At 38.2% G+C, this 23,532-nt stretch overlaps 1 protein-coding gene and 1 pseudogene across 9 annotated transcripts in view; both read left to right on the top strand.

Annotated features, from left to right (window-relative positions):
• The first annotated feature begins 8,945 nt into the window (after positions 1-8,945).
• The window catches only part of TASOR2 (transcription activation suppressor family member 2), an 83,697-nt gene continuing 69,110 nt past the window's right edge, over positions 8,946-23,532 (top strand). For 6 of the 9 annotated variants that reach the window (XM_077169510.1, XM_077169513.1, XM_077169509.1 and 3 more), the window contains exon 1: positions 20,203-20,322. In XM_077169510.1, coding sequence (XP_077025625.1) covers positions 20,318-20,322 — 5 coding nt within the window. In that variant the 5' untranslated portion in view covers positions 20,203-20,317. Of the gene's footprint in view, positions 9,055-9,164; positions 9,843-20,202; positions 20,323-23,532 lie in introns of those variants that run through there. The other 3 variants (XM_077169512.1, XM_077169515.1, XM_077169518.1) reach the window with 3 other exon arrangements.
• LOC143689694 (ER membrane protein complex subunit 3 pseudogene) lies at positions 21,581-22,359 on the top strand (annotated as a pseudogene).

Genomic DNA, 23,532 nt, shown 5'->3' with positions numbered 1-23,532 from the left:
CATTTTGGGGAAACCTCAGATTCAGATGCTTGGAGAAAAGAAGCAACAGAGCTGAAAGAGCCAACAAGACCCAGAAGTGTGGAGATGCAGGGCCCAGAAGACACTGTTGTGACTTCCCAAGAAGCTAAGCAAGCCAGAACCTGGAGAGAGCCAAGGGAAGCCAAGAGATGAAACCCAACCCTGGAGAAGCCAAGTGAGAAACCTCCACAGGAAACAGAGGCTGAAAGCAACAGGGGCCAGGACCAAGGAGCCAGTAGATGCCAGCTAGGTGCCTTCGCAGCTGACAGTGGTGTTCCAGACAGCATGAGCCTTTCTTGAGTGAAGAGCTATGGAAGAGTTTTCCTAAATTTATGCTTGGGACAAATTAAACAATTGAAGTCTATTTTTCTGAGCTTTATAGTCAATACATTTGAGATTATTCATAATTTAGAGTGTTATGAAAACAAAAAGCTTTTTTTAACCTCCAATAGAAGGAATTAAAAATCAAATACATCCACAAAAAAAGCAGTGACAAAGTCTAGTCCTAATCCTGTTTTTATGATAACTTTCTGACTCAAACAAATATAATTTTATTCAACTGCCATATATTCTTCTTAAATTTATAAGAGTTTACCTATAGAATAAGATAACATTATATCTATTAGATCTTTATTATGGTAAAAAATATATATATATAAATTTGTATTTAATGAAATTAAGTTTTTATTTTGACAAACTTTATTTTAAAAATAATTATATTTTGCAAAAACTCAACAAATGGTGCTGTAACAATGGGATATTCACATGGAAAAAGAATGAAATGTGATCACTGCCATAACCATACCAAAAAAATAATAATTATGTTTCATAAGATGTTTAAAGATAGTATCAAGATCTTTTTGATAACTTAAAGTACACAGGTTTGTAAAATATACAAGATGTGCTTTGTTAAAGAAAATTGTGTAGTTTTATCCTCGAGAATGTGTAGGACAAAGTCTGAGTGAATATAGAAAGTTATGGGTTTGTGAAAGTGAATTTTGTTTGCTTTAGTCATTTGCTGACTACAAGACATGAATGGATATGGAAAGTTGTAGAATGTTTGTGACACAAATTCTGCCTGTTGTAGTCAATGCTGACGAAAAATTTGATAAGCATATTAGTATTTTTTAAAGAGCTTTTGTGTCAAACTGTTTGTTCATACAACACTAGAGTTTAGTTTTCTCTCTTCTAAAATAATGCAGATTGTTAGTCTGCTGCTAATGAAAGGTTATAAAGGTTTTCTTTAATCATTTGAGTACGCTGTCTAGAAAACAAAGATTTTATATCAGAGTAATATCCTCGTTGATATTTATGTTGACATTATTATCCTTTATTTCAGAAGACAAATTTTCTCATTTTTAAAGGAAAATTGCTGCAAAGGATTTGTTCTTTCACCTTGTAAAAGTTGTTACATAGGAAGTGTTTGGGAAGTATCACAATAATTAAAAGGGATTTTCTATCCTTCTGTTAGCTTAATTTTTATGGGTGAAATGATATTCACATATTTTAAAATTGTATAAAATTCCTTAAGACTTGACAATTTTCTCACTGTCCACATTATATCCTGATAATGAGCTGCATGATGTTAGATAGCAGTATGATGTTGTTAGTCATGGTTTTACCTGTTCTTAGAAGGTTAAAGATCATGGAAACAACCAAATTTACTTGTCAGTTATACTATTTACGCTATTGCTTCCCTAAAAGTACATATGGTCAGCTATAAGTCAGAAGTTCATCTTCAACAAAAAAGTATTTTAAAAGAGAAGCAGGAGAAGTGTATAAATTATATTCTACCTGTTAATATAACCCTGGTAAATGTGCAAAGGTGCCAAAGGACAAAACTTCTACTATGGCTTGTGGTTGATGGCCCCAATACAAGCCAATTGTCAAATGTTTTTATTTCTGGAAATAGTTCCATTTAGAAAATGCTTATAAGAAAATTAGGACCTAGATTGTAAGCACTTAGAGCAGTCACATTTACTCCTAAGCTTGAACTGTTATTTTAAAATCCTCAGATGCTTTGCTCTTTATGTATTTCCTGGTAGTTCTGGTATACTGGGTACCCATGTGCAACCTGAGACTCAGAGTTAGCATTCTCCAGCTCTGAAAGTCAGCATTACACCATATGGCAACTGCTAAAGAAGTTGAAAAAGAGATTAGGCTTAGTACAGATATGAATGAGGCTGATCTGGTTAGGACTAAGGTACACGAGAATACAGGCTAAAGGATTATATTGTCTGTATTTTAAGATTTTAACTTCTCTGTAAGAACAAAGTAAAAGATGTTTATTGTGTTCAAAATTTGAATTTTCTGTAGTATACACTTTCTAATTTAACCCATTTGGTCAGTTTATTTAAACTACCTAAATCAATTTTGACATGGGAACTAGAATAAAGAATATATTCTGTACAGGTTACTGCAATCCATGATGCATTTCAGAGTAGTTTGGGAAGAAAATGAAAAAAAGTATTTGCACAATTTCCTAAGGGAAAGGAGAAATAAAGTGGCATTATAAACTTCCCTACCTGGGGAATTCCGGCTATTCTCTTAAGCAATAAAGGCCCTCAATTTAATAAGCCAAGCCTTCAATCTTGTGGTTTTACCTTATGAAACCTATTTCTGTAATGGCAAAGCTGAGCCCACTTATGATTAATGATAAAGAGTCACCCCAGAGAACTTCTTTTGTTGCTCTGATGTAGTCTCTCTTTATAAGCCAAACTCTGCAAATAAATTCACTACTTCATTGTCTCCCCCTACATGTGGCATGACTTCTAGGGGTGTATGTCTCCCTAGCAACATGGATCATGACTCCAGATGAGCCCTGGTATCCAATACTTTATTGACCAAAAGGGGGGACAGAAATAAAACAAAATTAAGTTTCAGTGGCTAAGAGATTTCAGATAGAGTGGAGAGGTAATTCTGGAGGTTACACTTACACAAGCTTCAGTAAGATATTGCAAACTGCCACAATATGCCAAGCCCCAACCAAGTGATCCTGAAAACCTAAAGAATACCCCAGACTCTATCTAACACCCTTTGAAAGTTCTGCTTGTTAACTTTATTTTCAGAGAATTAAAGCTTCTGGATTGTTCCTTTGTCAGATAAGCCCTGAAACCCAAAGTTACAGGCCTCTGGAAGAACAACCAGTTTCATTCCTTTACTCCATTATGTCAACACCCCCTTTTAGCATGAAGAAGTTATAATAGTTTTTGCCCAGATGTCCCTCAAGAGAGAACGATCAAATGAGAGGGAGGAGCTGTAACCAAGAAGCTAGGATTAAAAACAATAAAAAAGAGCTTCCAGGTCAAGATGGCAGCTTAACAATGTGCGCATTTTTGTTCGTCCTCCAGAACAACTACTAAATAACCAGAAACAGTACGGAACAACACCCAGAGCCACAAGTGACCAGACACACAGCGTACCCCAGTCTGGACCAGCTGGACAGGCTGTGAGAACCCCCCAGAACCATGAGTTCCCAAAGCTGCGGCGGCCAGCACCCCTCCCCCACAGGCTGCTTCCCAGAGGGGAAAGGAAAGGACTTTACCAGCAGCAGGGACTGGGCACAATCAAACGCCAATTCTGGAACTAATTAACAAATTCTGACGACTAAAAATAGGCCCCCAGCTTAGGTGAACCTGATCAAAGTGGAGGTTGTTCATCTTTTGCCCCGGCGCCAAGAAGGCAGGACTGACAGAAAAAGGGGGGGGAAAAAAAAAAAAGAAGGAAACAGGTTTTTGTGGCTGTGTATCTACAAAGGCTTGACTGCCTCTGGATACAGCGGCAGGACTTTTCAGGCTGCAACTGCCCAAGGCACAGGCAAAAGTGAGCTCTTTTGGGGGCTTATCAGGAGCTTGTGCCTTCCCCAGGGGAGGGGTGAAGCCACACCCAGGAGGAATCCCTCCATCAAGGAATTCAGACACCGGGGCTTGGTTGTTTGAAGCCATTGAAACCAGCCTGCAACCTCTCATCTGTCTCCACCATGTGCCCAGCAGGGAGAGTCTGCCAAAGTTAAAGAAACCACATCATCTTATGCTGGTGGGACCTGCAGTCAGACAAGCGCCACACACAGGGCAGGATAAGGAAAACAGAACCCAGAGGCTTCACAGGAAAGTCTGCCAACCTGCTGGGTCTCACCCTCAGGGAAAACTGATGCAGGTGACTCTTTCCTCCTTATAGGAGGCCAGTTTGGTCTGGGAAAATCTGTCTGGGGTCTATAATATCTAAGTGGACCCCCCTAAGTGTGTGGGGGGAAAGGAACCACACAAGCAGGGCAAGAAACAAGAAAACAAGAACGGAAAAAATCTTCTCTGTTAAACAAAACTTAAGCTAAAGGTCCAGATAAAGTTGAATGGAATGTCAAAGAACAGATAGATAACAAATTCATCCAGCAAGAAAACCCTAGGTAAAAGAAGTGAAAGCAATCTCCAGAATAAACTAATTAAGGTAATTAAATGCCTAGACACCAGCAAAAAATAACAAATCACACTAGGAAAATTGAAGATATGGCCCACTCAAAGGAACAAACCAACAATTCAAATGACATACAGGAGCTGAAACAATTAATTCAGAATGTACGAACTGACATGGAAAACCTCATCAAAAACCAAATCAATGAAATGACGGAGGATATAAAGAAGGCAAGGAAAGAACAAAAAGAGGAAACTGAAAGTCTGAAAAAACAAATCACAGAACTTACAGGAATGAAAGACACAGTAGAAGAGATGAAAAAAACAATGGAAACCTACAATGGTAGATTTCGAGAGACAGAACATAGGATTTCTGAACTGGAGGATGGAACATCCAAAATCCGACAAGAAACAGAAACTATAGGGAAAAAAATGGAAAACTATGAGCAGGGACTCAGAGAATTGAAAGACAATATGAAGCGCATGAATATACGTGTTGTGGGTGTCCCAGAAAGAGAAGAGAAGGGAAAAGGAGGAGAAAAACTAATGGAGGAAATTATCACTGAAAATTTCCCAACTCTTATGAAAGACTTAAAATTACAGATCCAAGAAGTGCAGTGTACCCCAAAGAGAACAGATCCAAATAGACATACTCCAAGACATTTAATAATCAGAATGTCAGAGGTCAAAGAGGAAGAGAGGATCTTGAAAGCAGCAAGAGAAAAGCAATCCATCACATACAAGGGAAGCCCAATAAGACTATGCGCAGATCTCTCAGCAGAAACCATGGAGGCGAGAAGACAGTGGGATGATACATTGAAGATACTAAAAGAGAAAAACCGCTAACCAAGAATTCTATATCCAGCAAAACTGTCCTTCAAAAATGAGGGAGAAATTAAAACATTTTCAGACAAAAAAATCACTGAAAGAATTTGTGACCAAGAGACCAGCTCTGCCAGAAATACTAAAGGGAACACTAGAGACAGATACCAAGACAGAAGAGAGAGGTGTGGAGAAGAGTGTAGAAAGGAAGACTATGAGTAAAGGTAAAAAGAAGGAAAATTAGATATGACACATAAAACCCAGAAGGCAAAAGGGTAGAAGAAAGTACTACCCATGCAGTAATAACACTGAATGCTAATGGATTAAACTCTCCAATCAAAAGACATAGTCTGGCAGAATGGATTAAAAAACAGGACCCATCTATATGCTGTCTCTACTCAAAGGACACGAGGCCAAGGACACAAATGGGCACTAACACACCAATGTTTATAGCAGCATTATTTACAATTACCAAGAGATGGAAACAGCCAAAATGTCCATCAACAGAACAGTTGGCTAAACAAACTGTGACATTTACATAAGATGGAATATTATGCAGCTCTAAGACAGAATAAAGTTATGAAGTATGTAACAACATGAATGAACCTTAAGGACATTATGCTGAGTGTGATTAGCCAGAAACAAAAGGACAAATACTGTATGGTCTCACTGATATGAACTGACATTAGTGAATAAACTTGGAATATTTCCTTGGTAACAGAGACCATCAGGAGATAGAAATAGGGTAAGATATTGGGTAATTGGAGCTGAAGAGATACAGATTGTGCAACAGGACTGAATATAAAAACTCAGAAATGGACAGCACAATATTACCTAACTGTAATGCAATTATGTTAAAACACTGAATGAAGCTGCATATGAGAATGATAGAGGGAGGAGGGCTGGGGCATAAATGAAGTCACAAAGAAAGATAGACGATAAAGATTGAGATGGTGTAATCTAGGAATGCCTTGAGTGTATAATGATAGTGACTAAATGTACAAATTTAAAAAATGTTTTTGCATGAGGAAGAACAAAACAGTGTCATTACTGCAGTGTGCTGAAAACAGATGGTACTTAATATTTTAAAATTTCAACTAATGTGTGAGACTAAAGCAAAAAATGTTTCTTTGGTACAAATCTATACTTTGACTAGTGCATCTCCTAATATAACTTATGTAGGTAGTTGATTGAACACCTTAAGTACATGGAACTTTGTATAGGACATGAGATTTTGTTGGTTTGTCCAAGTGATGCCGTGATGAATCCCAGAGTGATTTGATCAGTGAGTGGAAACGTATTTGCAAAGTCCCCTTCAGGGAATGGTGAAATCGGGGGAAAACTCAACTTCCCCAAGTTGCATTCTTGATATTCTTACAAGCAGTGTGGACATCCAAAGCTATAGGCTAAGCCCCCAGTCTTGGGGTTTGTTCATATGAAACTTAACCCCACAGGGGATAGGCCAAGCCTACTTAAAATTAAGCCTAAGAGTCACCCCCAAGAGAACCTCTTTTGTTGCTCAGATGTGGCCTCTCTCTCCAGCCAACACAGCAAGCAGACTCACCACCCTCCCTCTGTCTATGTGGGACACGACTCCCAGGGGTGTGGATCTTCCTGGCAGCATGGGACAGAAATCCCAGAATGAGCTGAGATTCAGCATCAAGGGATTGAGAAAAACTCTAGAATGAGCTGAGACCCAGCATCAAGGGATTGAGAAAACCTTCTCAACCAAAAGGGGGAAGAGTGAAATGAGACAAAGTAAAGTGTCAATGGCTGAGAGATTCCAAACAGAGTCGAGAGGTTATCCTGGAGGTTATTCTTATGCATTAAGTAGATATCACCTTGTTATCCAAGATGTAAGGGAGAGGCTGGAGGGAACTGCCTGAAAATGTACAGCTGTGTTCCAGTAGCCATGTTTCTTGATGATGATTGTATAATGATATAGCTTTCATAATGTGACTATGTGATTGTGAAAACCTTGTGTCTGATGCTCCTTTTATCTATCTTGTCAACAGAAGAGAGGAAAATATGAAATAAAAATAAATATTAGGTGGTACAAATGTTAAAATAGATTTAGTTTGAAATGCTAGTGATCAATGAAAGGGATCAGTAAGGGGTATGGCCTGTAAAATTTTTTTTTTTCTGTTTGTTATATTTTTCTGCTGTCTTTTTTTTTTCGTTTTCTGAATTGATGCTAATGTTCTGGGAAATGATCATGATGATGAATATGCAACTATGTGATGATATTGTGATTGCTGAGTGTATGTGTTGGGAATGTTTGTGTCTTGTATTTTTTTAATTAATAAAATTGAAAAAAGATAATTACTGAATCATTATACAGATTTTTATTTTTATTTTCTAGTATATTAGAATAGACAGAGGTAAATACCTTAAATTGATGGAACTATTATATGGCTGCCTTGATCTTTGATAATGCTCTTGTAATTGTATAGCCTTCATCTTGCGATCGTAAAAACCTTGTGACTGACCCTAACTTGTACCTATTTATCCTGTTTTTCAACCTAGAGTCTCAGGAATACTAAAGACATCCCCTAATGTTTATTAATGAAAGGCCTCGAGTCAGCCCAGAACCAACCCATCCCAATTCCAAAACTATCTTGTTAGAGTGAGATCTAACCAAAAGTGGCCCATCTGACACATATAGCAGCTTAAACTTTAATTTATAAGTAATATATTCCTAATTACAAAATTCCCATCATCATATTAAGGCTGCCATTTTTCTTTCATATGTTCTGTGCCTAAGCATGTAATCATTCTGTGCTTGCTTAATAACTAGATTTTCTCTAACCTCTTCATCTCAAGCCATCGTACTCAACATCCTAAAACCTGCCCTTATTTTTGGTATTATAAAACCATCAGAATTACTACAGTTCAGGAAGTCAGATTTTTAGGCTGATAGGACATATGATCTCGTTCTTCATATCTAGCAATAAACTCTTTTTTTGAAACCCCAGTGTCTCAGGAATTGGTCATCTGAGCATATCAACGGTAACATGCAGCTTTTGATTGGGATCATCTTCTGCCCATGGCCTCCAGCTTCTTTCTGCCTCTAGCATTTCCAGTTTATTTTCACAGCACCCATCATTTTCTGGAATTCTATTTATTATTATTGTTTACGTCTTTACTGCTTCTTCCCACCTCTAGACTAAGTTAAGTGTAGGGGCCTTTCCTATCTTGTTTACCACCGTAATCCCAGTGCCTAATACAGCACTGGTACACAGTAATCAGTTAAACATTCTGTTGAACGAATGAAGTTCTCTGTATTCTCATCACGTGAAATGGTGCCTCGCTCGCGGTTCGGATCCCTAACCCCTTATATTTCTCATTGGCATTTATCTCGGATAAGGACAGACCGAATTACGCTATGTAGGGTCATCCTAGCTTTCTCTACGGAAATTATCAATTTCCAGAGGTGTCTTCCTAGGGAACTAGCACAATGACAAGCGTTACTTAACATCATTAAACCGAAACAAGAACAATATTTAGGAATTACTGCATTTCTGCAAGACCAAACAAGTCTTACACATCTACGACAGAAAACCTGGGAGAAGCAGACACACGACTGTGACACCAGCTGCTCCCCTACAGTAGGTATAGGCACTATATCCGGCGCTTCCGGGTCTTTCCTCGCCCGCCTTCCGCATCCGGCAGAACGCCAGTAGGAGACACAGACCCCGCCAGCTGCGTCGCAGCTGGAGCCAGACGCCGCTCTCCAATCCCAGGCAAGTTTGGCCCTCGCGCATGCGCAGAGGCGACAGAGGAGTGCCGCGTGGAGGCCAAGAGCGTGGTGCGCCTGCACTTCAGCTTCTCAGTGATTCGTTCCTTCGTCCTAGGGTGATGCCACAGTTCAGTTTTCACTTTCTCTTTTTTTTTTTCTCCTTTTCCTTTACCCGCAAGGTTTTACTTCCGGTTGCTCGGGACCGTCTCAAGCCGAGTGAACGTGTTATACCTCAGGCAGTGAGGGATCCTTATTTTCGATGACGTTTTTGGGAAGAGCTTGAAGTTTTGCTGCCAGGCGCGGCGACGCCTAAGGGCTTCGAGTTACGACTGCTTGGCCCACGATTCCGCCCTCTTTTCCTCCTTTCTTTCAGCACTGAGAGCGGCGTCGGCGCGAGAGAGACCTAGGCTGGCCCAGGCGCCATCGCCTCAGCCCGGACTCGGGGCTTCCCTCTCGCCCTCACGTCCTAGCATTGCCACCACCCCTCGCAGTTTGCGCCCTCGCGTGCTCTTGGCAGAAGTACTGACGGAAAGGAAGATTGGCGGTATTGTCGGAGAACTGCGGCGTGGACAGCTCGGCTCCTTTTGAGGTGGAGTTTTGAAGAGCCTTTAAAAGCTTGGGATAGAGATTCACCTGTTGGAAATTCAGGTGGAGGGGAAGTAAAAGAAGCTACCTGAGGTTCCCACTGCTTAGGAAGGAGGAAGAGGGGAAAAAAGATTTGTATATGTTGCATTTGGCCTCAAGGGACCGAGAGAAAGGAGGTGCATGTGTGGAAGGAGCCGGCAAAATTTAAAGCATGGGAAAGAAATTGAACAGTAATTTAAAGTCTTCCGGGGCGGCGGCAGCGCAAAGTACAGGTAAAACTTCATCGGTTTTGGAGCGCACTACTCTGTGTACCTCTATAGACGCCTGGAAGGAAGGAGAAGGTCCAGTCCTCCAAGGCTTGAAATGCCCGATGTAACTGCGTGGGGGCTTTTGTGGTGGTTGTTGGGGGCGTTGTTATTGTAATTTTTTAAAAAAGATTATGATTGGCCTTGAATGTTTTTCTTGGATAATGAGTAAGTTAATTCTATGCGTTCTTGCATATTTGCGCTACGCTGGGGCGAGTGGGGTGATAGGGTGTTTTTCGGAAGGTTTTGCTGCCTCTCAAATTCTTCGACCTTTTGCAACCTGTTGTCTTTCTCTGTGCTGCTAATATATAGAGCCTAGTTTCTAGAAGACACCATTTGCCTAGTTCATGTAGGGCTTCAGAATTCATCTTTCACATTCTTAAGGCAAAAAGTCTAGAATGATTTCTACACTTCGTTTGGGTTGCCTAGCAGAGGAGAGCGTCATCTTCCTGGATATCATAATGGATACCTGGCTGAAGTTCCGCACGTTTGAATTGGATTAGTTGGGAGGTAATTTTCGGGGATTCTTAATGAAATCCCGCTATATAAGTTTCTTTCTATAGAAACTTCAGGGTACCGTGTGACCTTTTATTTTTAAAGTAAATATAAAAGGAAAAGAGGTCTCTCCGTACAGAGGGTCATTTAGCAGAAAACAAATTAGGCATAAGAAATGGCATATGTTGGTCCGTGCCTCTCAGCACTTGTTCTCAGAGTGATACCAAGCTGCATTTTTTGGGAGAATGTGGCAGATGAACCTCAAAAATGTGAGGAATCAGAAAACCCCAAGTTTCTCTTAATCACCGATTTGTAATCCACAAATTAGAATTCCCCCTTACCCTTCTTTCTTTATTTCCCCTGCAAGATAAAATCGGGAGGATAAAAATTATAGAAATGTGTTCTAAACTTATGTATTGTACAAGTACATAGTATTGTTTTGGAAAATACAGTGATCTAAGGAGCCACGCGGTTCCAGAAAAATCATTTTAAGGCAGAAGGGGGCGGGAGTAGTATTTAACATTACAGGAGGTGAGACTGGTAGTAACCATACCCAGGTGGTTTGTGACAAAGCAATGTTCCTTAAGAGTGCAGAAATACTTTTCTGTTGAAAAACGTTTTGCGTCGTAGAATCGGATCGCTCCATACAATATCTTCAATTACTACGTATCTAACCCGAGGCCAGAGAAAAATAAAAGGTGACAAAGTGTTTGTACATAATTAGTTTAAGACAAAGATAATGGTTAACGTTTTGTATTTTCAGGATAGTTGTCCAAATTTAACCAGTTCTCTTTTAAAAGCGATCTATCATGAGCTTCAACTGTAGTCCGAACATAATTGTTTAAAGCAATTAAAAGCTGCCTGAAAGTGTTTGTTAGTAAGTATGGTGTGATATCTAAGTATAGCACCTATTAATTTGTCAGATGAGTATTTCATTTCTTTATTGAGGGGCATTTATTTTCAGGTTTTTCCCTGGAACAGTGCTGAGGTGTTTATCTGTTTTGCTGTTACAAACAACTCTTCAGGTACTCCTGATAGAATTTCTGTAGAGTGGATTCCTTAGGAGACTGCTGAAGATAATGCTGCTAGATTGTTCTCAACTGATCATTCCCATTTTGTCCACTGTTTCAGAAGGTGTGTTTTTACCTCCTTGTTAGCCAGTACTTTTTCTAAAAAAAAATAGGAAAATAGTACCTCACTTTAATTTTTATCTTTCTTGTTGAATAAGTAAGTTAAACATTTTAGGCCAGTTCACGTCCTTAGCCCAATTTTTTTTAACTGGGTTCTGTGCTTTTGTTCTTTAATCCATTTAGCTTTTACCACACTTTTTAATTTATTGTAGCTTTATAATATATTTTGGCACCCTTTGGAAAGAGTGGCTCTTGCATTTCTCTTGCAGATGAAATTTAGAATCATCTTTTCAAGTTCTACAGAAAATTTTGTTGGGATTTTGTTTACAACTGCAATTAATTTAGAAAAGAGACATGGTTTTGGGTTTTTCCTTCTAGGGAAATAGGTATATCCCTCTGTTTCTTTCTTTTAAAATTTTTTATAAAATATTCCATTAATATCTACAGTTAAAGAAAAAAAGCACATCTGTGTGCCTCACCCCAGAAACAGTTCTGCCACATAACCTTTGTCATCTTGACTTTTATATTAATTATCCCCTTGTTTTTCTTTACTGTTTTGTCATATATGCTTACTAACTTAACGTCTACTTTCGCCTGTTTTTGAAAGTCATTTAAATAAAATCATACTGTATATTCTGTGAATTGTTTCTGTTCAAAATTATGTTTCATGACGTATCTGTGTTAAAGCAAATCAGAAACATTTTGGTCTTAGTTACACTTTTTAAGAATTATTGAGAACCCCACAGATCTTTGTTTATGTAGATTATATCTATTGATAATTACCATGTTAGAGATTCAACTGATACCTTTAAAAATACATATTTATTGATGTATTTCAAAGTAAACCCTTTAGACCTTAACATAAATTACAGTTCAGTGAGAAGTATTAAAAAAAAAATTAGAAGAATGGCATTGTTTTACAGTTTTGCAAGTATCTTTAATGAAGAATTGAGGACTAGTGTTTCACATCTGTGTCTACATTCAGTCTGTTGCAGTATATTGTTTTGGTTAAGGTATATGGAGAAAATTTGGCTTCATTCACTGTGAAATTGGGAAATGGAGGAATATTTTCAGAATGTGTTTGATACTCATGAAAACCTAACAGTTTCTGAAAGGTTAGCTGCAATGTAGTGTTTGTGATTATGTCAGTGAACTTCTCATACTCTGTGGCATTAAAATTCATTGGCCTAGCTTGCACCTTGAAGGGCTTTTTCACTCATGGATTGGTCATTTGGAAAATTTGGGTTCACTAAATTGAACTGATGTGACACATTTTATAATATAATATCCAAAAGATCACATGCCTTAAAATCCCCCCCCATTTTGGGAGCCACTGCTGTAGTTCATTCATTTTCATTGAAATATAATAGTCTACTGTAAGAACATACTGTTATATATTTATCCATGAACATACAGGTTATTTCTAACTCTGGGCTATTAAAATTAATGCTGCCATAAACATTCTTGTTCATCTCTCCAAGTGCATATATATAATACTTTTACTAGGACGTATTAGTAGTGGAGTTGCTGGGTCTGCTGGGAATTCATGCGTGTTCAACTTTATGAGATAATGTCTAGCTTTTGCAAAAGCGTTCTGATTTATAGTCCACTTACAGTGAAGGAAACGTTCCTTTGCTCCTGTTTTTCCACCTATGGCATTGTTCTACTTTTTAATTTTTGCCAGTCTGGTGGTAGTGAAATAATATACTGTCAGGTTTTTTTTTCTTTTTTCTTTTTTTTTGCATGGGCAGGTACTGGGAAACAAACCCAAGTCTCCAGCATGGCAGGCAAGAGCTCTGCCTGCTGAGCTACTGTGTCCGGCCTATACTGTTGTTTTAAACTACGTTTCTCTGATTATCTAAAGAAGGTGAGGAGCTTTTCAAATTACAATGAAGGATTCTGTAAGGATGTTTTTCCCATTGTTTTCTCTACAGTGAGTATTTTCCTTATTAATGTATAGGAGTTTTAAAAAATATGTAACATATACAAGTTGATGAACTCTTCCTGTTCTTAAAAAAATATGAGTAACATATTTGATTATTTGTTTAAAAAATTAAAAAATAGGCGGGCCGCGGTGGCTCAGCGGGCAAGAGTGCTTGCCTGCCATGCCGGAGGACCCCGGTTCGATTCCCGGCCCCAGCCCATGTAAAAAACAAACAAACAAACAAAATATAATAAAACAAGAAAATGTTTAAAGATGTTTCCCTTTCTTCCTCCCTTCCTTCCTTCCATCCTTCCTTCCTTCTCTCTGTCTTTCCTTCCCTTCCTCCCTCTCTAAAAAAAAAAAAAAAAAAAATATATGGGGCTGTGCAACGGTGACTCAGTGGCAGAATTTTTGCCTACCATACCGGAGACCTGGGTTTGATTCCCAGAACCTGCCAATGTCAAAAAAATATATGTGTGTGTATATATATATATATGGAAGTGTACACTGAAAAAGTCCCTTTTTCTTCCCTATACCTGTACAATTTATTTCTTACCTACCTATCTCCTATTAGTATCTTGTTCTTCTTTTGAGTGTATGAATATATATTTTTTAGTGTTTGAATATATATTTTTATATTTGCCCTGCTTCCACTAAAGGTAGTATTGCTAGACTAAATTTTGGGAAATCTTCCCAAATCAGTATATAGGAAGCATTCTCATTTTTAAAAAATTGCATGTGGTTTTCCATTGTGCAGCTGTATAGTTGCTTAACTAATCTATAATAGCTGGATTATTTTGTCTTTTGCTGTTAAAAACAATGTTGCCTTGAATAATTTTGCATAGTTTTCATTTTGTTTGTGAGCAGGTATAGGATAAATTTTGAGAACTGGGATTGCTGGGTCAAAAGATAAATACTTTTGAAATGTTGATAAATATTGCCAGATACTTTACCATGGGGATTTTGCATTCTTAACTGCAGTGTTCTGGAGTGATTATTTTCCCATAACTTGCCCAACTGAATGCATTTCTAGATTTATGGATTTTTGGTAATCTGATAAGCAAAATGTGATATTTCAGTTACTTAAATTTGTATTTTATTATGACTGAGATTGAGCATCTTTTCATATGTATCAGGGCCTTTTTTCCTTTAACTAATGATTCATGTCCTTTTTCCATTTTTCTATTGTTTATTGGGTTGTTGGACTATAAGACATCTTTACATACTCTGGATAGTTACCTTTTCATGGTTAAATGTGTTGCAAATATTCTTTCTCTCTTTGTGGTGTTTTTTAGTGAGAGATTCTTAATTTTAATATAGTTGAATTTACCATTCTTTTCCAGGATGCTTTGTGCTTTTTTGTGATTTAAGAAATCCTTCTCTACCCCAAGGCTGTAAAGAAATTCTTCTGTAGGGGTGCATGGGTGGTTCAGTAGTAGAATGCTGGCCTGCCATGCAGGAGACCTAGGTTGAATTCCTAGCCCATGCCCAAAAAAAAAAGAAAAGAAGAGAGAAGAAATTCTTCTATTTTCTTAGAAAGCCTTTGATTCATTTGATGTTTCTATACTTGAAATTGGTATTCATGTGTATTGTAGAATTTAGATGTAATTTAACTTAATTTTCATGTGGATAGTCAAGTGAATATACTTGGGTCTAAAGGTTTGTTGCGGAAGATTTTTTTAACTAATGATTTAATTTCTTTAGTGTTTATATGATTATTTACATTTTTTAAAAATTTTGTGTTAGTCTTGGCAAGTTAGATTTTTCTAGGACTTTATTTTATAGTCTAAAATTTAATATCTATTGGCGCAGAGCTGTGCCCATTTAGTGTCTGAGGCATGTGTAATTGTGTTTTCTGTTTTATTTGTGATAATGACTATTTGTGTGTCCCCCCCCCCCCCTTTTTAATCCATCTTCCCAAGTGGTTTGCCAGTTATATTATCAGTCCTGTTTTGGCTTTGTGATTATCGTCTATTTCTTTGTTTGTGGGTTGTTGTTTTTTTTTTTCATTTATTAAACTTTTTATTTTGAGATAAATATTTACCTGCAGTTGTATAGGTAGATGTATCTTTTAAATAGCATCTGTTGGAATTTTTAAAAAAGCAATTTAAAAATATTTTCTTTTATCTGTAAGTAACACTATTGACAGACAGTTAATGCAACTGCTCTGATTTTGTGCTGTTCTGGCTGTCCTTTATTTCTTTTCTCTTCTTTCTTGCTACTTTTCATATTGATATGATCTTTCGGCATTGTTTTTCCTATCTACTAGTTTAGAAGTTATATACTTTCTTTTCGTGATTGTACTAGAAAGAATACATGTTTGACTTTTCAAAACCTAAAGTTAAGCAATATTTTAACCTTCCTCTCGCACAATACAAGAACCTTAGACCGTTAACTTCATTTAATCCTGTCATGATTTACATGTTATTGTTATCAGTCCTTGTTTACATTTCCCACATTTTTACTACTTTCTCCATTCTTCATTGCTTCTTTAATCTTAGGCATATTTTCCTTCTGCTTAAAGTACATCCTTTGGAATGGCTTTTATTGAAGATCTGATGATGTTAAACTCGGTTTCTATTGACCTGAAAATGTCGTTATATCACTTTCGTTTCTGGAAAATGTTTTTGCTGAGTATGAAAGGTTAGGTTAGCAGTTATTTTCTTTTAACACATTGACGAGAATCACTCCTTTGTCATCTGGCTTGCATTATTCCTATATGAAGTCAGCTATCAGACTGTCAATTCCTTTTTCTCTGGCTGCTTTTAATATTTGTCTTCAACTTCCTGCTGTTTCACTGTGACATCTATTTATCTTGCTTAGGATTGTTAGAATTCTTAAATCTGTAGATAGGAGGTGTTTTAAATGTGTTAATTGATCATTTATAATTTCTGAACTGTGAATTTCCATTTTTACATTCTATTTACCTATGTCTGGGACATATTTTCAGTTTTCACTGAATAAGATTTTTTCCCCCCCAGCATGGGCAGGCACTGGGAATTGAACCCGGGTCTCTGACATGGCAGGCGAGAACTCTGCCACTGTGCCACCATCGCCCACCCTCCCCTAATAAGATTTTGATTAACAGTTAATTGGGGAACTAAATCCCTGGCTAATATTCTGTATAAAGACTTATTACTCTCCTTGGCATGGTAATGTAGACCTTTTTTAAACATTTGATGTACATGCACTCTGAGGCCTAGTCTGGCCAGTGGAGGTACCTGCTTCACTCTGTGGTTATCTCCCATTTCTCTCTGAGTCCATTCTCATGAACATTTGGAGTAGGATATATCTAGCCATGATGGCAATTTAAGAAAACACCTTTCTTCTGGCATGGATCAGATGTCATACTCTCTTTTGTCATATGTAATAATCAAGAGAACCCAAAGGAGGGACTTAAAACATAATTGCACCTAAGAGAAATTAATTTCTTGGATTTTCTTATAAGATGGACAAAACTATGTAACACTATCCTAATTATAAGTACAGTAATGAGTATGATGTAACCATTTCAGTGCAGGATGCTAGTTTAATGCTTTAAGCACAAATTATTAAACCCAGTTTGATGAAAAGTAACCATAATAGTCAATTACTTTACACACAGTAGTTCTAATATAAAAAGTCAAAAGTGCATAATTTTAAGTATAAGAAAATATGTTCTCCAAGGACTCTGTTGACCTTTTACACAGTATAGCAAGAGAGAAAACAAAATTAGATAGGTGTAAGATTATAAACATGTTTGATACACACAAATACTTTTTACAGTCAGATTAGATATTGCAAATATTAAACAATCTTCAAAAAAATGATTATTAGATCCAAAAGAAAGCAAGCCACAGTTAAATGAAAAAGTTTTAATAAATAGGTAGAACTTATTTTATTTTTGTATTTTAAAAATATTTTTATTTTTGGTTATATATAATGTTAAAATTCCCATTTTAACCACTTCAGATGTACAACTCAGTGGCATTAATTTTATTCACAATGTTGTGTTACCATCAGCACCATCCATTACCAAGACCTTTTCATCACCTCCAACCGAAACTCTACCCACTAAGCAGTAACTTCCTATCCTCCCTCACTATTGGTAACCTGTAACAACTGTCTGTATAAATTTGCATGTTCTAGATATTTCATGTGAGTGAAATTATATGTAATTTATCCTTTTGTGTTTGACTTGTTTTACTCAACATGATGTATTCACATGTATCAGAACTTCATTCCTTTTTTATGGCTGAATTATATTCCATTGTGTATATATACCACATTTTGTTGATTCATTCATCTATTGATGGACATTTAGGTTGCTTCCAACTTTTGGCAGTTGTAATAATGCTGCTATAAACATTGGTATGCAAATATTTGAGTCCTTGCTTTAAGTTCTTTTGGATATATACCTAGACATGGGATTGCCAGGTCATATGGTAATTCTATACTGAACTTTCAGAGGTACCACCATAAAATATTGTTAGTTTCTGGCTGCCGCTTTCTTCTCTCAGCGAAGTCATACATGGGAAAAATCAACTCTGTGTAAGTCTAGGTAGTCAGTAAGCAGAGATAGACGGGAGTGGGAATACAGCTTTGCAAAGGAAGATGCTTTCTTCAGTATACTATGTCAGGTTATAAAGACCAACTGCTTCTGTACCTCAGACTGGTTCCAGTCTTAGCAGGAGTCATGCCTGGTCATTCAGAGTCAGCAAGGATGGAGAATGTTATCCTTTCGCCCAAGTCCAGTACTTTCTCCAGTTTCACAGTGGCTGCCATTTTCTTGAAATAGAAGGGGCTAGTGTAGCTCAAACCAGTAAATGAAAGACTAGAGTTGTTTTGCATCAATACTATAACAAGGCACAATTTTCAGCTGTTTACTCTCAGTGGAATGGTCTGGAAGCTCACTAAATTGAATTAATTATATTGCCAGAGAAACTACATGCCTGGTATTAGGGATTGAATTGTGTCCCCCAAAAAAAGATAGGTTCAAGTCCTAATCCCCAGTCTTGTGAATGTGATCCTGTCTGGAAATAGGATCTTTGAAAGATGATACTAGTTAAAATGAGGCCAAACTGGATTAGAATGGGTTCTATTCCAATGTGACTGGATGACTAGGTCTTTATAAGGAAAGGAAGTTTGGACACCATTGGTAGGAAACAGAAAAGAGCCACGTAATGGAGGAGCAGTTATGTTATGGATTTCTGGCAAGTCACCATCAGAACCCTGCAGATATCAGAGGGAGCATGGTCCCACTAACACCTTGATTTGGACTTCTAGATTCCTCAGCAGAGGAAGCATCATGCTCTCCTCCTGAGTCCCCACAATTGGTTAGGGAGCTCCCTTCCCACTACTTGATTAGGGAGCTTTTCTCTCTGTTCATCAGCCATGACCCAGCTTCACCCTGAGAAGTCACACCCTGTACAGGGATCCAGGCATGGTGTCTGACCTCTGTCCTCAGGTTAGCACATTACTCCAGGGCCTGGACTACCTGGCCTCTCAGGCTGGAGTCTCTGGAGCAGGTAGTAATGGGAGAGGGAGAAGGATGGAGGCAGGAAGGGAGGGAGAGGACATGGCCATGGCAATAAAGGCTGGGCAAGTTAGGGGAGGCGGGAGCATCTGGGTAGCAGCACTGGTTTAACCAGGGCGCTGTCTGGGTATAACTTTTTTTTTGTATGCTGGGTGGTGGGGTCATGTTTCATTATTTTTTCCTTCTGAGTATCCCCTTATTGTAGGACCATTTGTTGAATTTTTTTGTTTGTGTTGCTTGCTTGCTTGTTTTTTGGGAAGTGCATGGACCAGAAATCGACCTCGGGTTCCCTCATGGCAGGTGAGAATTCTGCCACTGAACTACACTTGTATCCCTGGGTATAACTCATTTTTAAAAAATAGCATCCCAAATTTCTCTGTCATTGGATATACTAAAAACTCCGTTTGCTACTTTAAATAGACAATAACCTACTTAATTCTTTAAGAACTTTGCTTTGTGTGTTAAGATTTTCCTGTTTTCTATATATACAGCACAATAGCAGTAACCTCTGAAATCTAGGTGGTTTTCCTCTAACAATGCAGATACGATGCAGAAAATGTATCTTGGTTAACTTAGGTTACGTGATTAAAACATAATGTTAATGAGTCCAAAGTAAAGGTGTCCTTAAATTGGACCAAGATGCTTCATCTTGGGGAATGAGGATTCGATTTGGGGGGGGGGGGGAGGGATAAATTTCGTAGTTGTTGGGGCTGCATGACAGTGGAAGGATGGGAACCCAAACCCTATCCCATGTGCTGGTACCAGCATCTCCTGGAGTTAAGGGAAATATTAAAAGACATATTCAATAAGCCTTTTATTTTTGAAAATAAAAAAAACTGAAATAGAGTCATATGAAGCCATGTCGGGCGAGGCTACATCAACGATAATGAAACAGTTTTCTAGGAACGAGTTAGAATAAATTGGGGGTCACCATAGTGAAAAGAACATGGGTTTGGGGTTAGGCCAGGTATTTGGAATCTGGTATCATACCGGGAGCTTGCAGGCAAGATGCTTAAGGAAATTGAAGCTTAGGAATGCTAATTGTCAAATAAAAATCAAATTACCCACCTAGTCAGGTTATCGTGAGACTTAAAAGAAACAAAGGGCCAAAGACACTTTGCTTCCTTCTCAAATCCTATATGAGAGGAGCGTAACTGAAAGTCCAGCCTTGGTTTTCTGCCGCCGCGGAGTCTGCAGGGAGCGTTGCGTACTACCTCTCGTGGAGCGGGGCCGCCTCCTGGCATGTTTACTTTCAAAAGGCACCGCCCGCTGCCTGGGCGTCACACGCGCCGCCCCTCGCTGCAGCCGCTGGCCTTCGCGGAGGCGGAAGGGGGCGGGCTGGCCGCTCTGCACAGGCAGAGCCCGCCCCCCACGCATCATGAGGTAAAGAAAGGAGGGGCTGACCCGGGAGGGGGCCGCCCACTTTGGGGGGTGGGCAATGTGGTCTTTGATAAGAATAGAATCCAGACCCAGCTCCTGCCTCTGTGACTGTTATTTGTGGGACACTCTTAGACACCTGCTACTTGGGGCTGTTTGACCTGACTACAAGCTGACACTTCTATGGAGGTGGCTTGTCTCAACAACACTGAGTAGGAAGGAAATTGGAAGAAATAGAAAGAAGCCATAGAGTTTCCTACCTTAAGGTCAGGGTGTATAGAGTGAAAGCTTTGGTAGGGCAAAGTCTGTCCGTGCTGCTGAGGCCAGGTAATGACCGCAGGTTTTTTAATGGTATTTCAGCGTTTACAAAGCTCCTTTCCTTTCATTACTCATTGAGTCATCAGATAAGTTAAGTGAAACTATGGTAGTAGTGAAACTTGCAGAACTGCTGGAGAAAGAGTGTTACTTATTACCACTTTGTTTTTTGTGTGTTGACAGAATATTTTAGGTCATGTTTTGAAATGAAAAACAGTGACTGCAAATAGGTTTTTTACTTCAAATAATAGTACCTTCATTTTTATATCATTTGTGTATGATTATCATGACTTTGAAACACATTTAAACTTGTATACATGGCAAAACACATGGAGTTTTAAATTTCTGAGAAAACATTCTGTAGATTTTTTTGTTTGTTTTTTTACTAGGGATGCTTGGCTTTATAGGTCTCTGTATTATTATTTTCATTCATGGGAAATACTATTCCTATTTCTTCCTCTACTTTTTCTTCAAAATGAAAATAGCTTTATTCCCCCAGATTATATTTATGCCTACTTAAAATTTCACATCATACGTAAAGTTGTAAAAAAAAAAAAAAAAAGCAGAAATTATCTACAGTTCCCCCACCCCAAGATAACTTTGTTGAATATCTACTGTGGTACTAGAAGCTCTTCTGGACTTGGGGAATGGTGAACAAGACAAACACAACATCGGTTCTCTGGCCCCTGCTTTCTGGTGGGGAATACAGACACGCACACCAACAGACACACACCTTCTAAAAAAGTAAATTGACAAAAATAATTGTCAATTTTAAAGACTGCTTTAGAAGAAACACCTGGGAGCATTGCGTGAGGTCACCAGCTTCTAGTTCCACAGCCAGCCAGGTCAGCAGGCATGAGAAAGTACAGTGTTGGACTTAAAGCAAAGACCCTGCACCCTGGAAAGAAGAAGCATGACAATCCCTAGCCAGGGCCTTCTCTCAGTGAATATGGTGAGACTGGAGCTGTTGCTTGACTCCAGCTCTGGGTGGTCCTGCCCATTGTTATCATCGTCTTCTTCTAGGGTTTGATCCACCAGTACGAATCCATTCTTCTGCAGAGTGACAAGAAACTTACCAAGAAGCAAGTGTCTGATAGTCAAGTCCTAATTCGAAGATGAGTCCTCAGGGAAAATGGAAAATACATTTACAAACAGTCCTTACACAAAAATGTTACTTCAACAATCCAGAGGATGTATTTTTCAAAAAAATTAAAAGGAAGATAGTGCCACCTTCTCCTATGACTGATTCTACTATGCTCACAGACACAGTGAAAGGGAATGTAACCAATGTTATCCCTATGATTCTTATTGCTGGGTAGATCAATATGACATTCTCAGGTTTTGTCTCAACCAAGGTACCATTTCCACTAATCCTCCATTTTGAGCCTATGCTACAGCAAGGAATCAAACTACTCATATTAGATATACCCTGGGTGAGTTCTGCATCCTGGTACTTTTCAATGTATTTGTCCTTCTGAGCATTTACTCTGTGATAATGGGCCAAGGTAATGCCACTGACCAGTCACAGATGATGCATGAAACAGTCATGCTTGCTGACCGTAACAAAGTTTTCAAGACACAGTGGAAGCTTTGGAGCTGACAGATAATCCGTGGGTACTGGATGATGTCGAAGAGGAGCTCATGGCCAAAGACTTCCACTTTGAAGGCATGTTCAAAAAGGAATAACAGACCTGTATTATTATTTTTTTTAAACAAAGCAGGAATTAGCCTTACCAGGAACTCAGAATAGAGTTAACCTTGTAATTTTTGTTTGGGCTGGGTGCCCTCACAATAAAAGGAAGGATGCATGAGCTGGCCTCCGGCAGCAAGTATCATTCTTGTCTGAGTTGGATTCCCCTTTAATGTTTGAAGCTAGTGGAAAGAGCTATTTAAAAAACATTTTAAAGTTTCCTTCTTATGACTCTGGTAATGAAAGTCAGGGAAAGGAAGGAAACGCAAGCTAGTGATAATATATGAAAACTTAGCAAAGATTAAATCTTTGGAGAAAGCGTTGTCAAGTCTAATTATTTTGTGTGGTCATCCTGACTTCTAGCCACAGTAAACTCCTATTTTCTTGGGATACAAGCACCCTGCATTTATACTTTTAATTTTTTATGTTGGTATTTTTGAACTTCCTGTAGAAAAGAAGTATATTTTCTACTACCAAACATTTGGTATTGGAGAAAGAGCATTCCAGTCAGAAATAATGGTGTGTACTAAGCCCTTAGCACAGGAAAGACCTTGAAATTGAAAGATCAGTGTATCTGGAACTTTGGCAGTAAGTCTGGGAAAGGTGGAGCAAGATGAAGTGTAGGAGATAAGCAGGGGACCAGCTTATACATGTCTCGAAGGAGTGTGGATTATATTGTAAAGTGCAACAACAAGCTACTGAATTTTTTTTTAATTATTTTATCTATATTACATATTCACATACCAAATAATCATCCAGAGTGTACAATCAGTGGTTCACAGTATCATATAGCTATGCATTCATCATCACAATAGATTTTTGAATGTTTTATTACTCAAAAAAAATAAAAATAAAAGTAAAAGAACACCCAGCGCATCCACACCCCCATGCCCCCCCTATTGTTTATTTGTTTTTTATCTTTTTTTTTTTCTTATTCTTATGTCCGTACACTGGATAAAGGGAGTATCAGTCACAAGGTTTTCAGAACCACACAGACACATCTTAAAAGCTCATCTTCAAGAGTCAGGGCTATTTATTAGATTACAGTTCAACAATTCAGGTAATTCCCTCTAGCTACTCCAATACACCAACAATTGAAAAGGGATATCTATATATTGCATAAGAGTAACCTTCAAAATGAACTCTCAACTCTAAAATCTCTCAGCCAACACTGAAGTAGAGAAGTGAAGTGATCTGAAAAAGTAATTGAT

The sequence above is a fragment of the Tamandua tetradactyla genome, chromosome 7 (genome assembly GCF_023851605.1).
Source record: "Tamandua tetradactyla isolate mTamTet1 chromosome 7, mTamTet1.pri, whole genome shotgun sequence".
Taxonomy (NCBI): Eukaryota; Metazoa; Chordata; class Mammalia; order Pilosa; family Myrmecophagidae; genus Tamandua; species Tamandua tetradactyla.
This window is presented reverse-complemented; position numbering and strand designations above follow the sequence as displayed.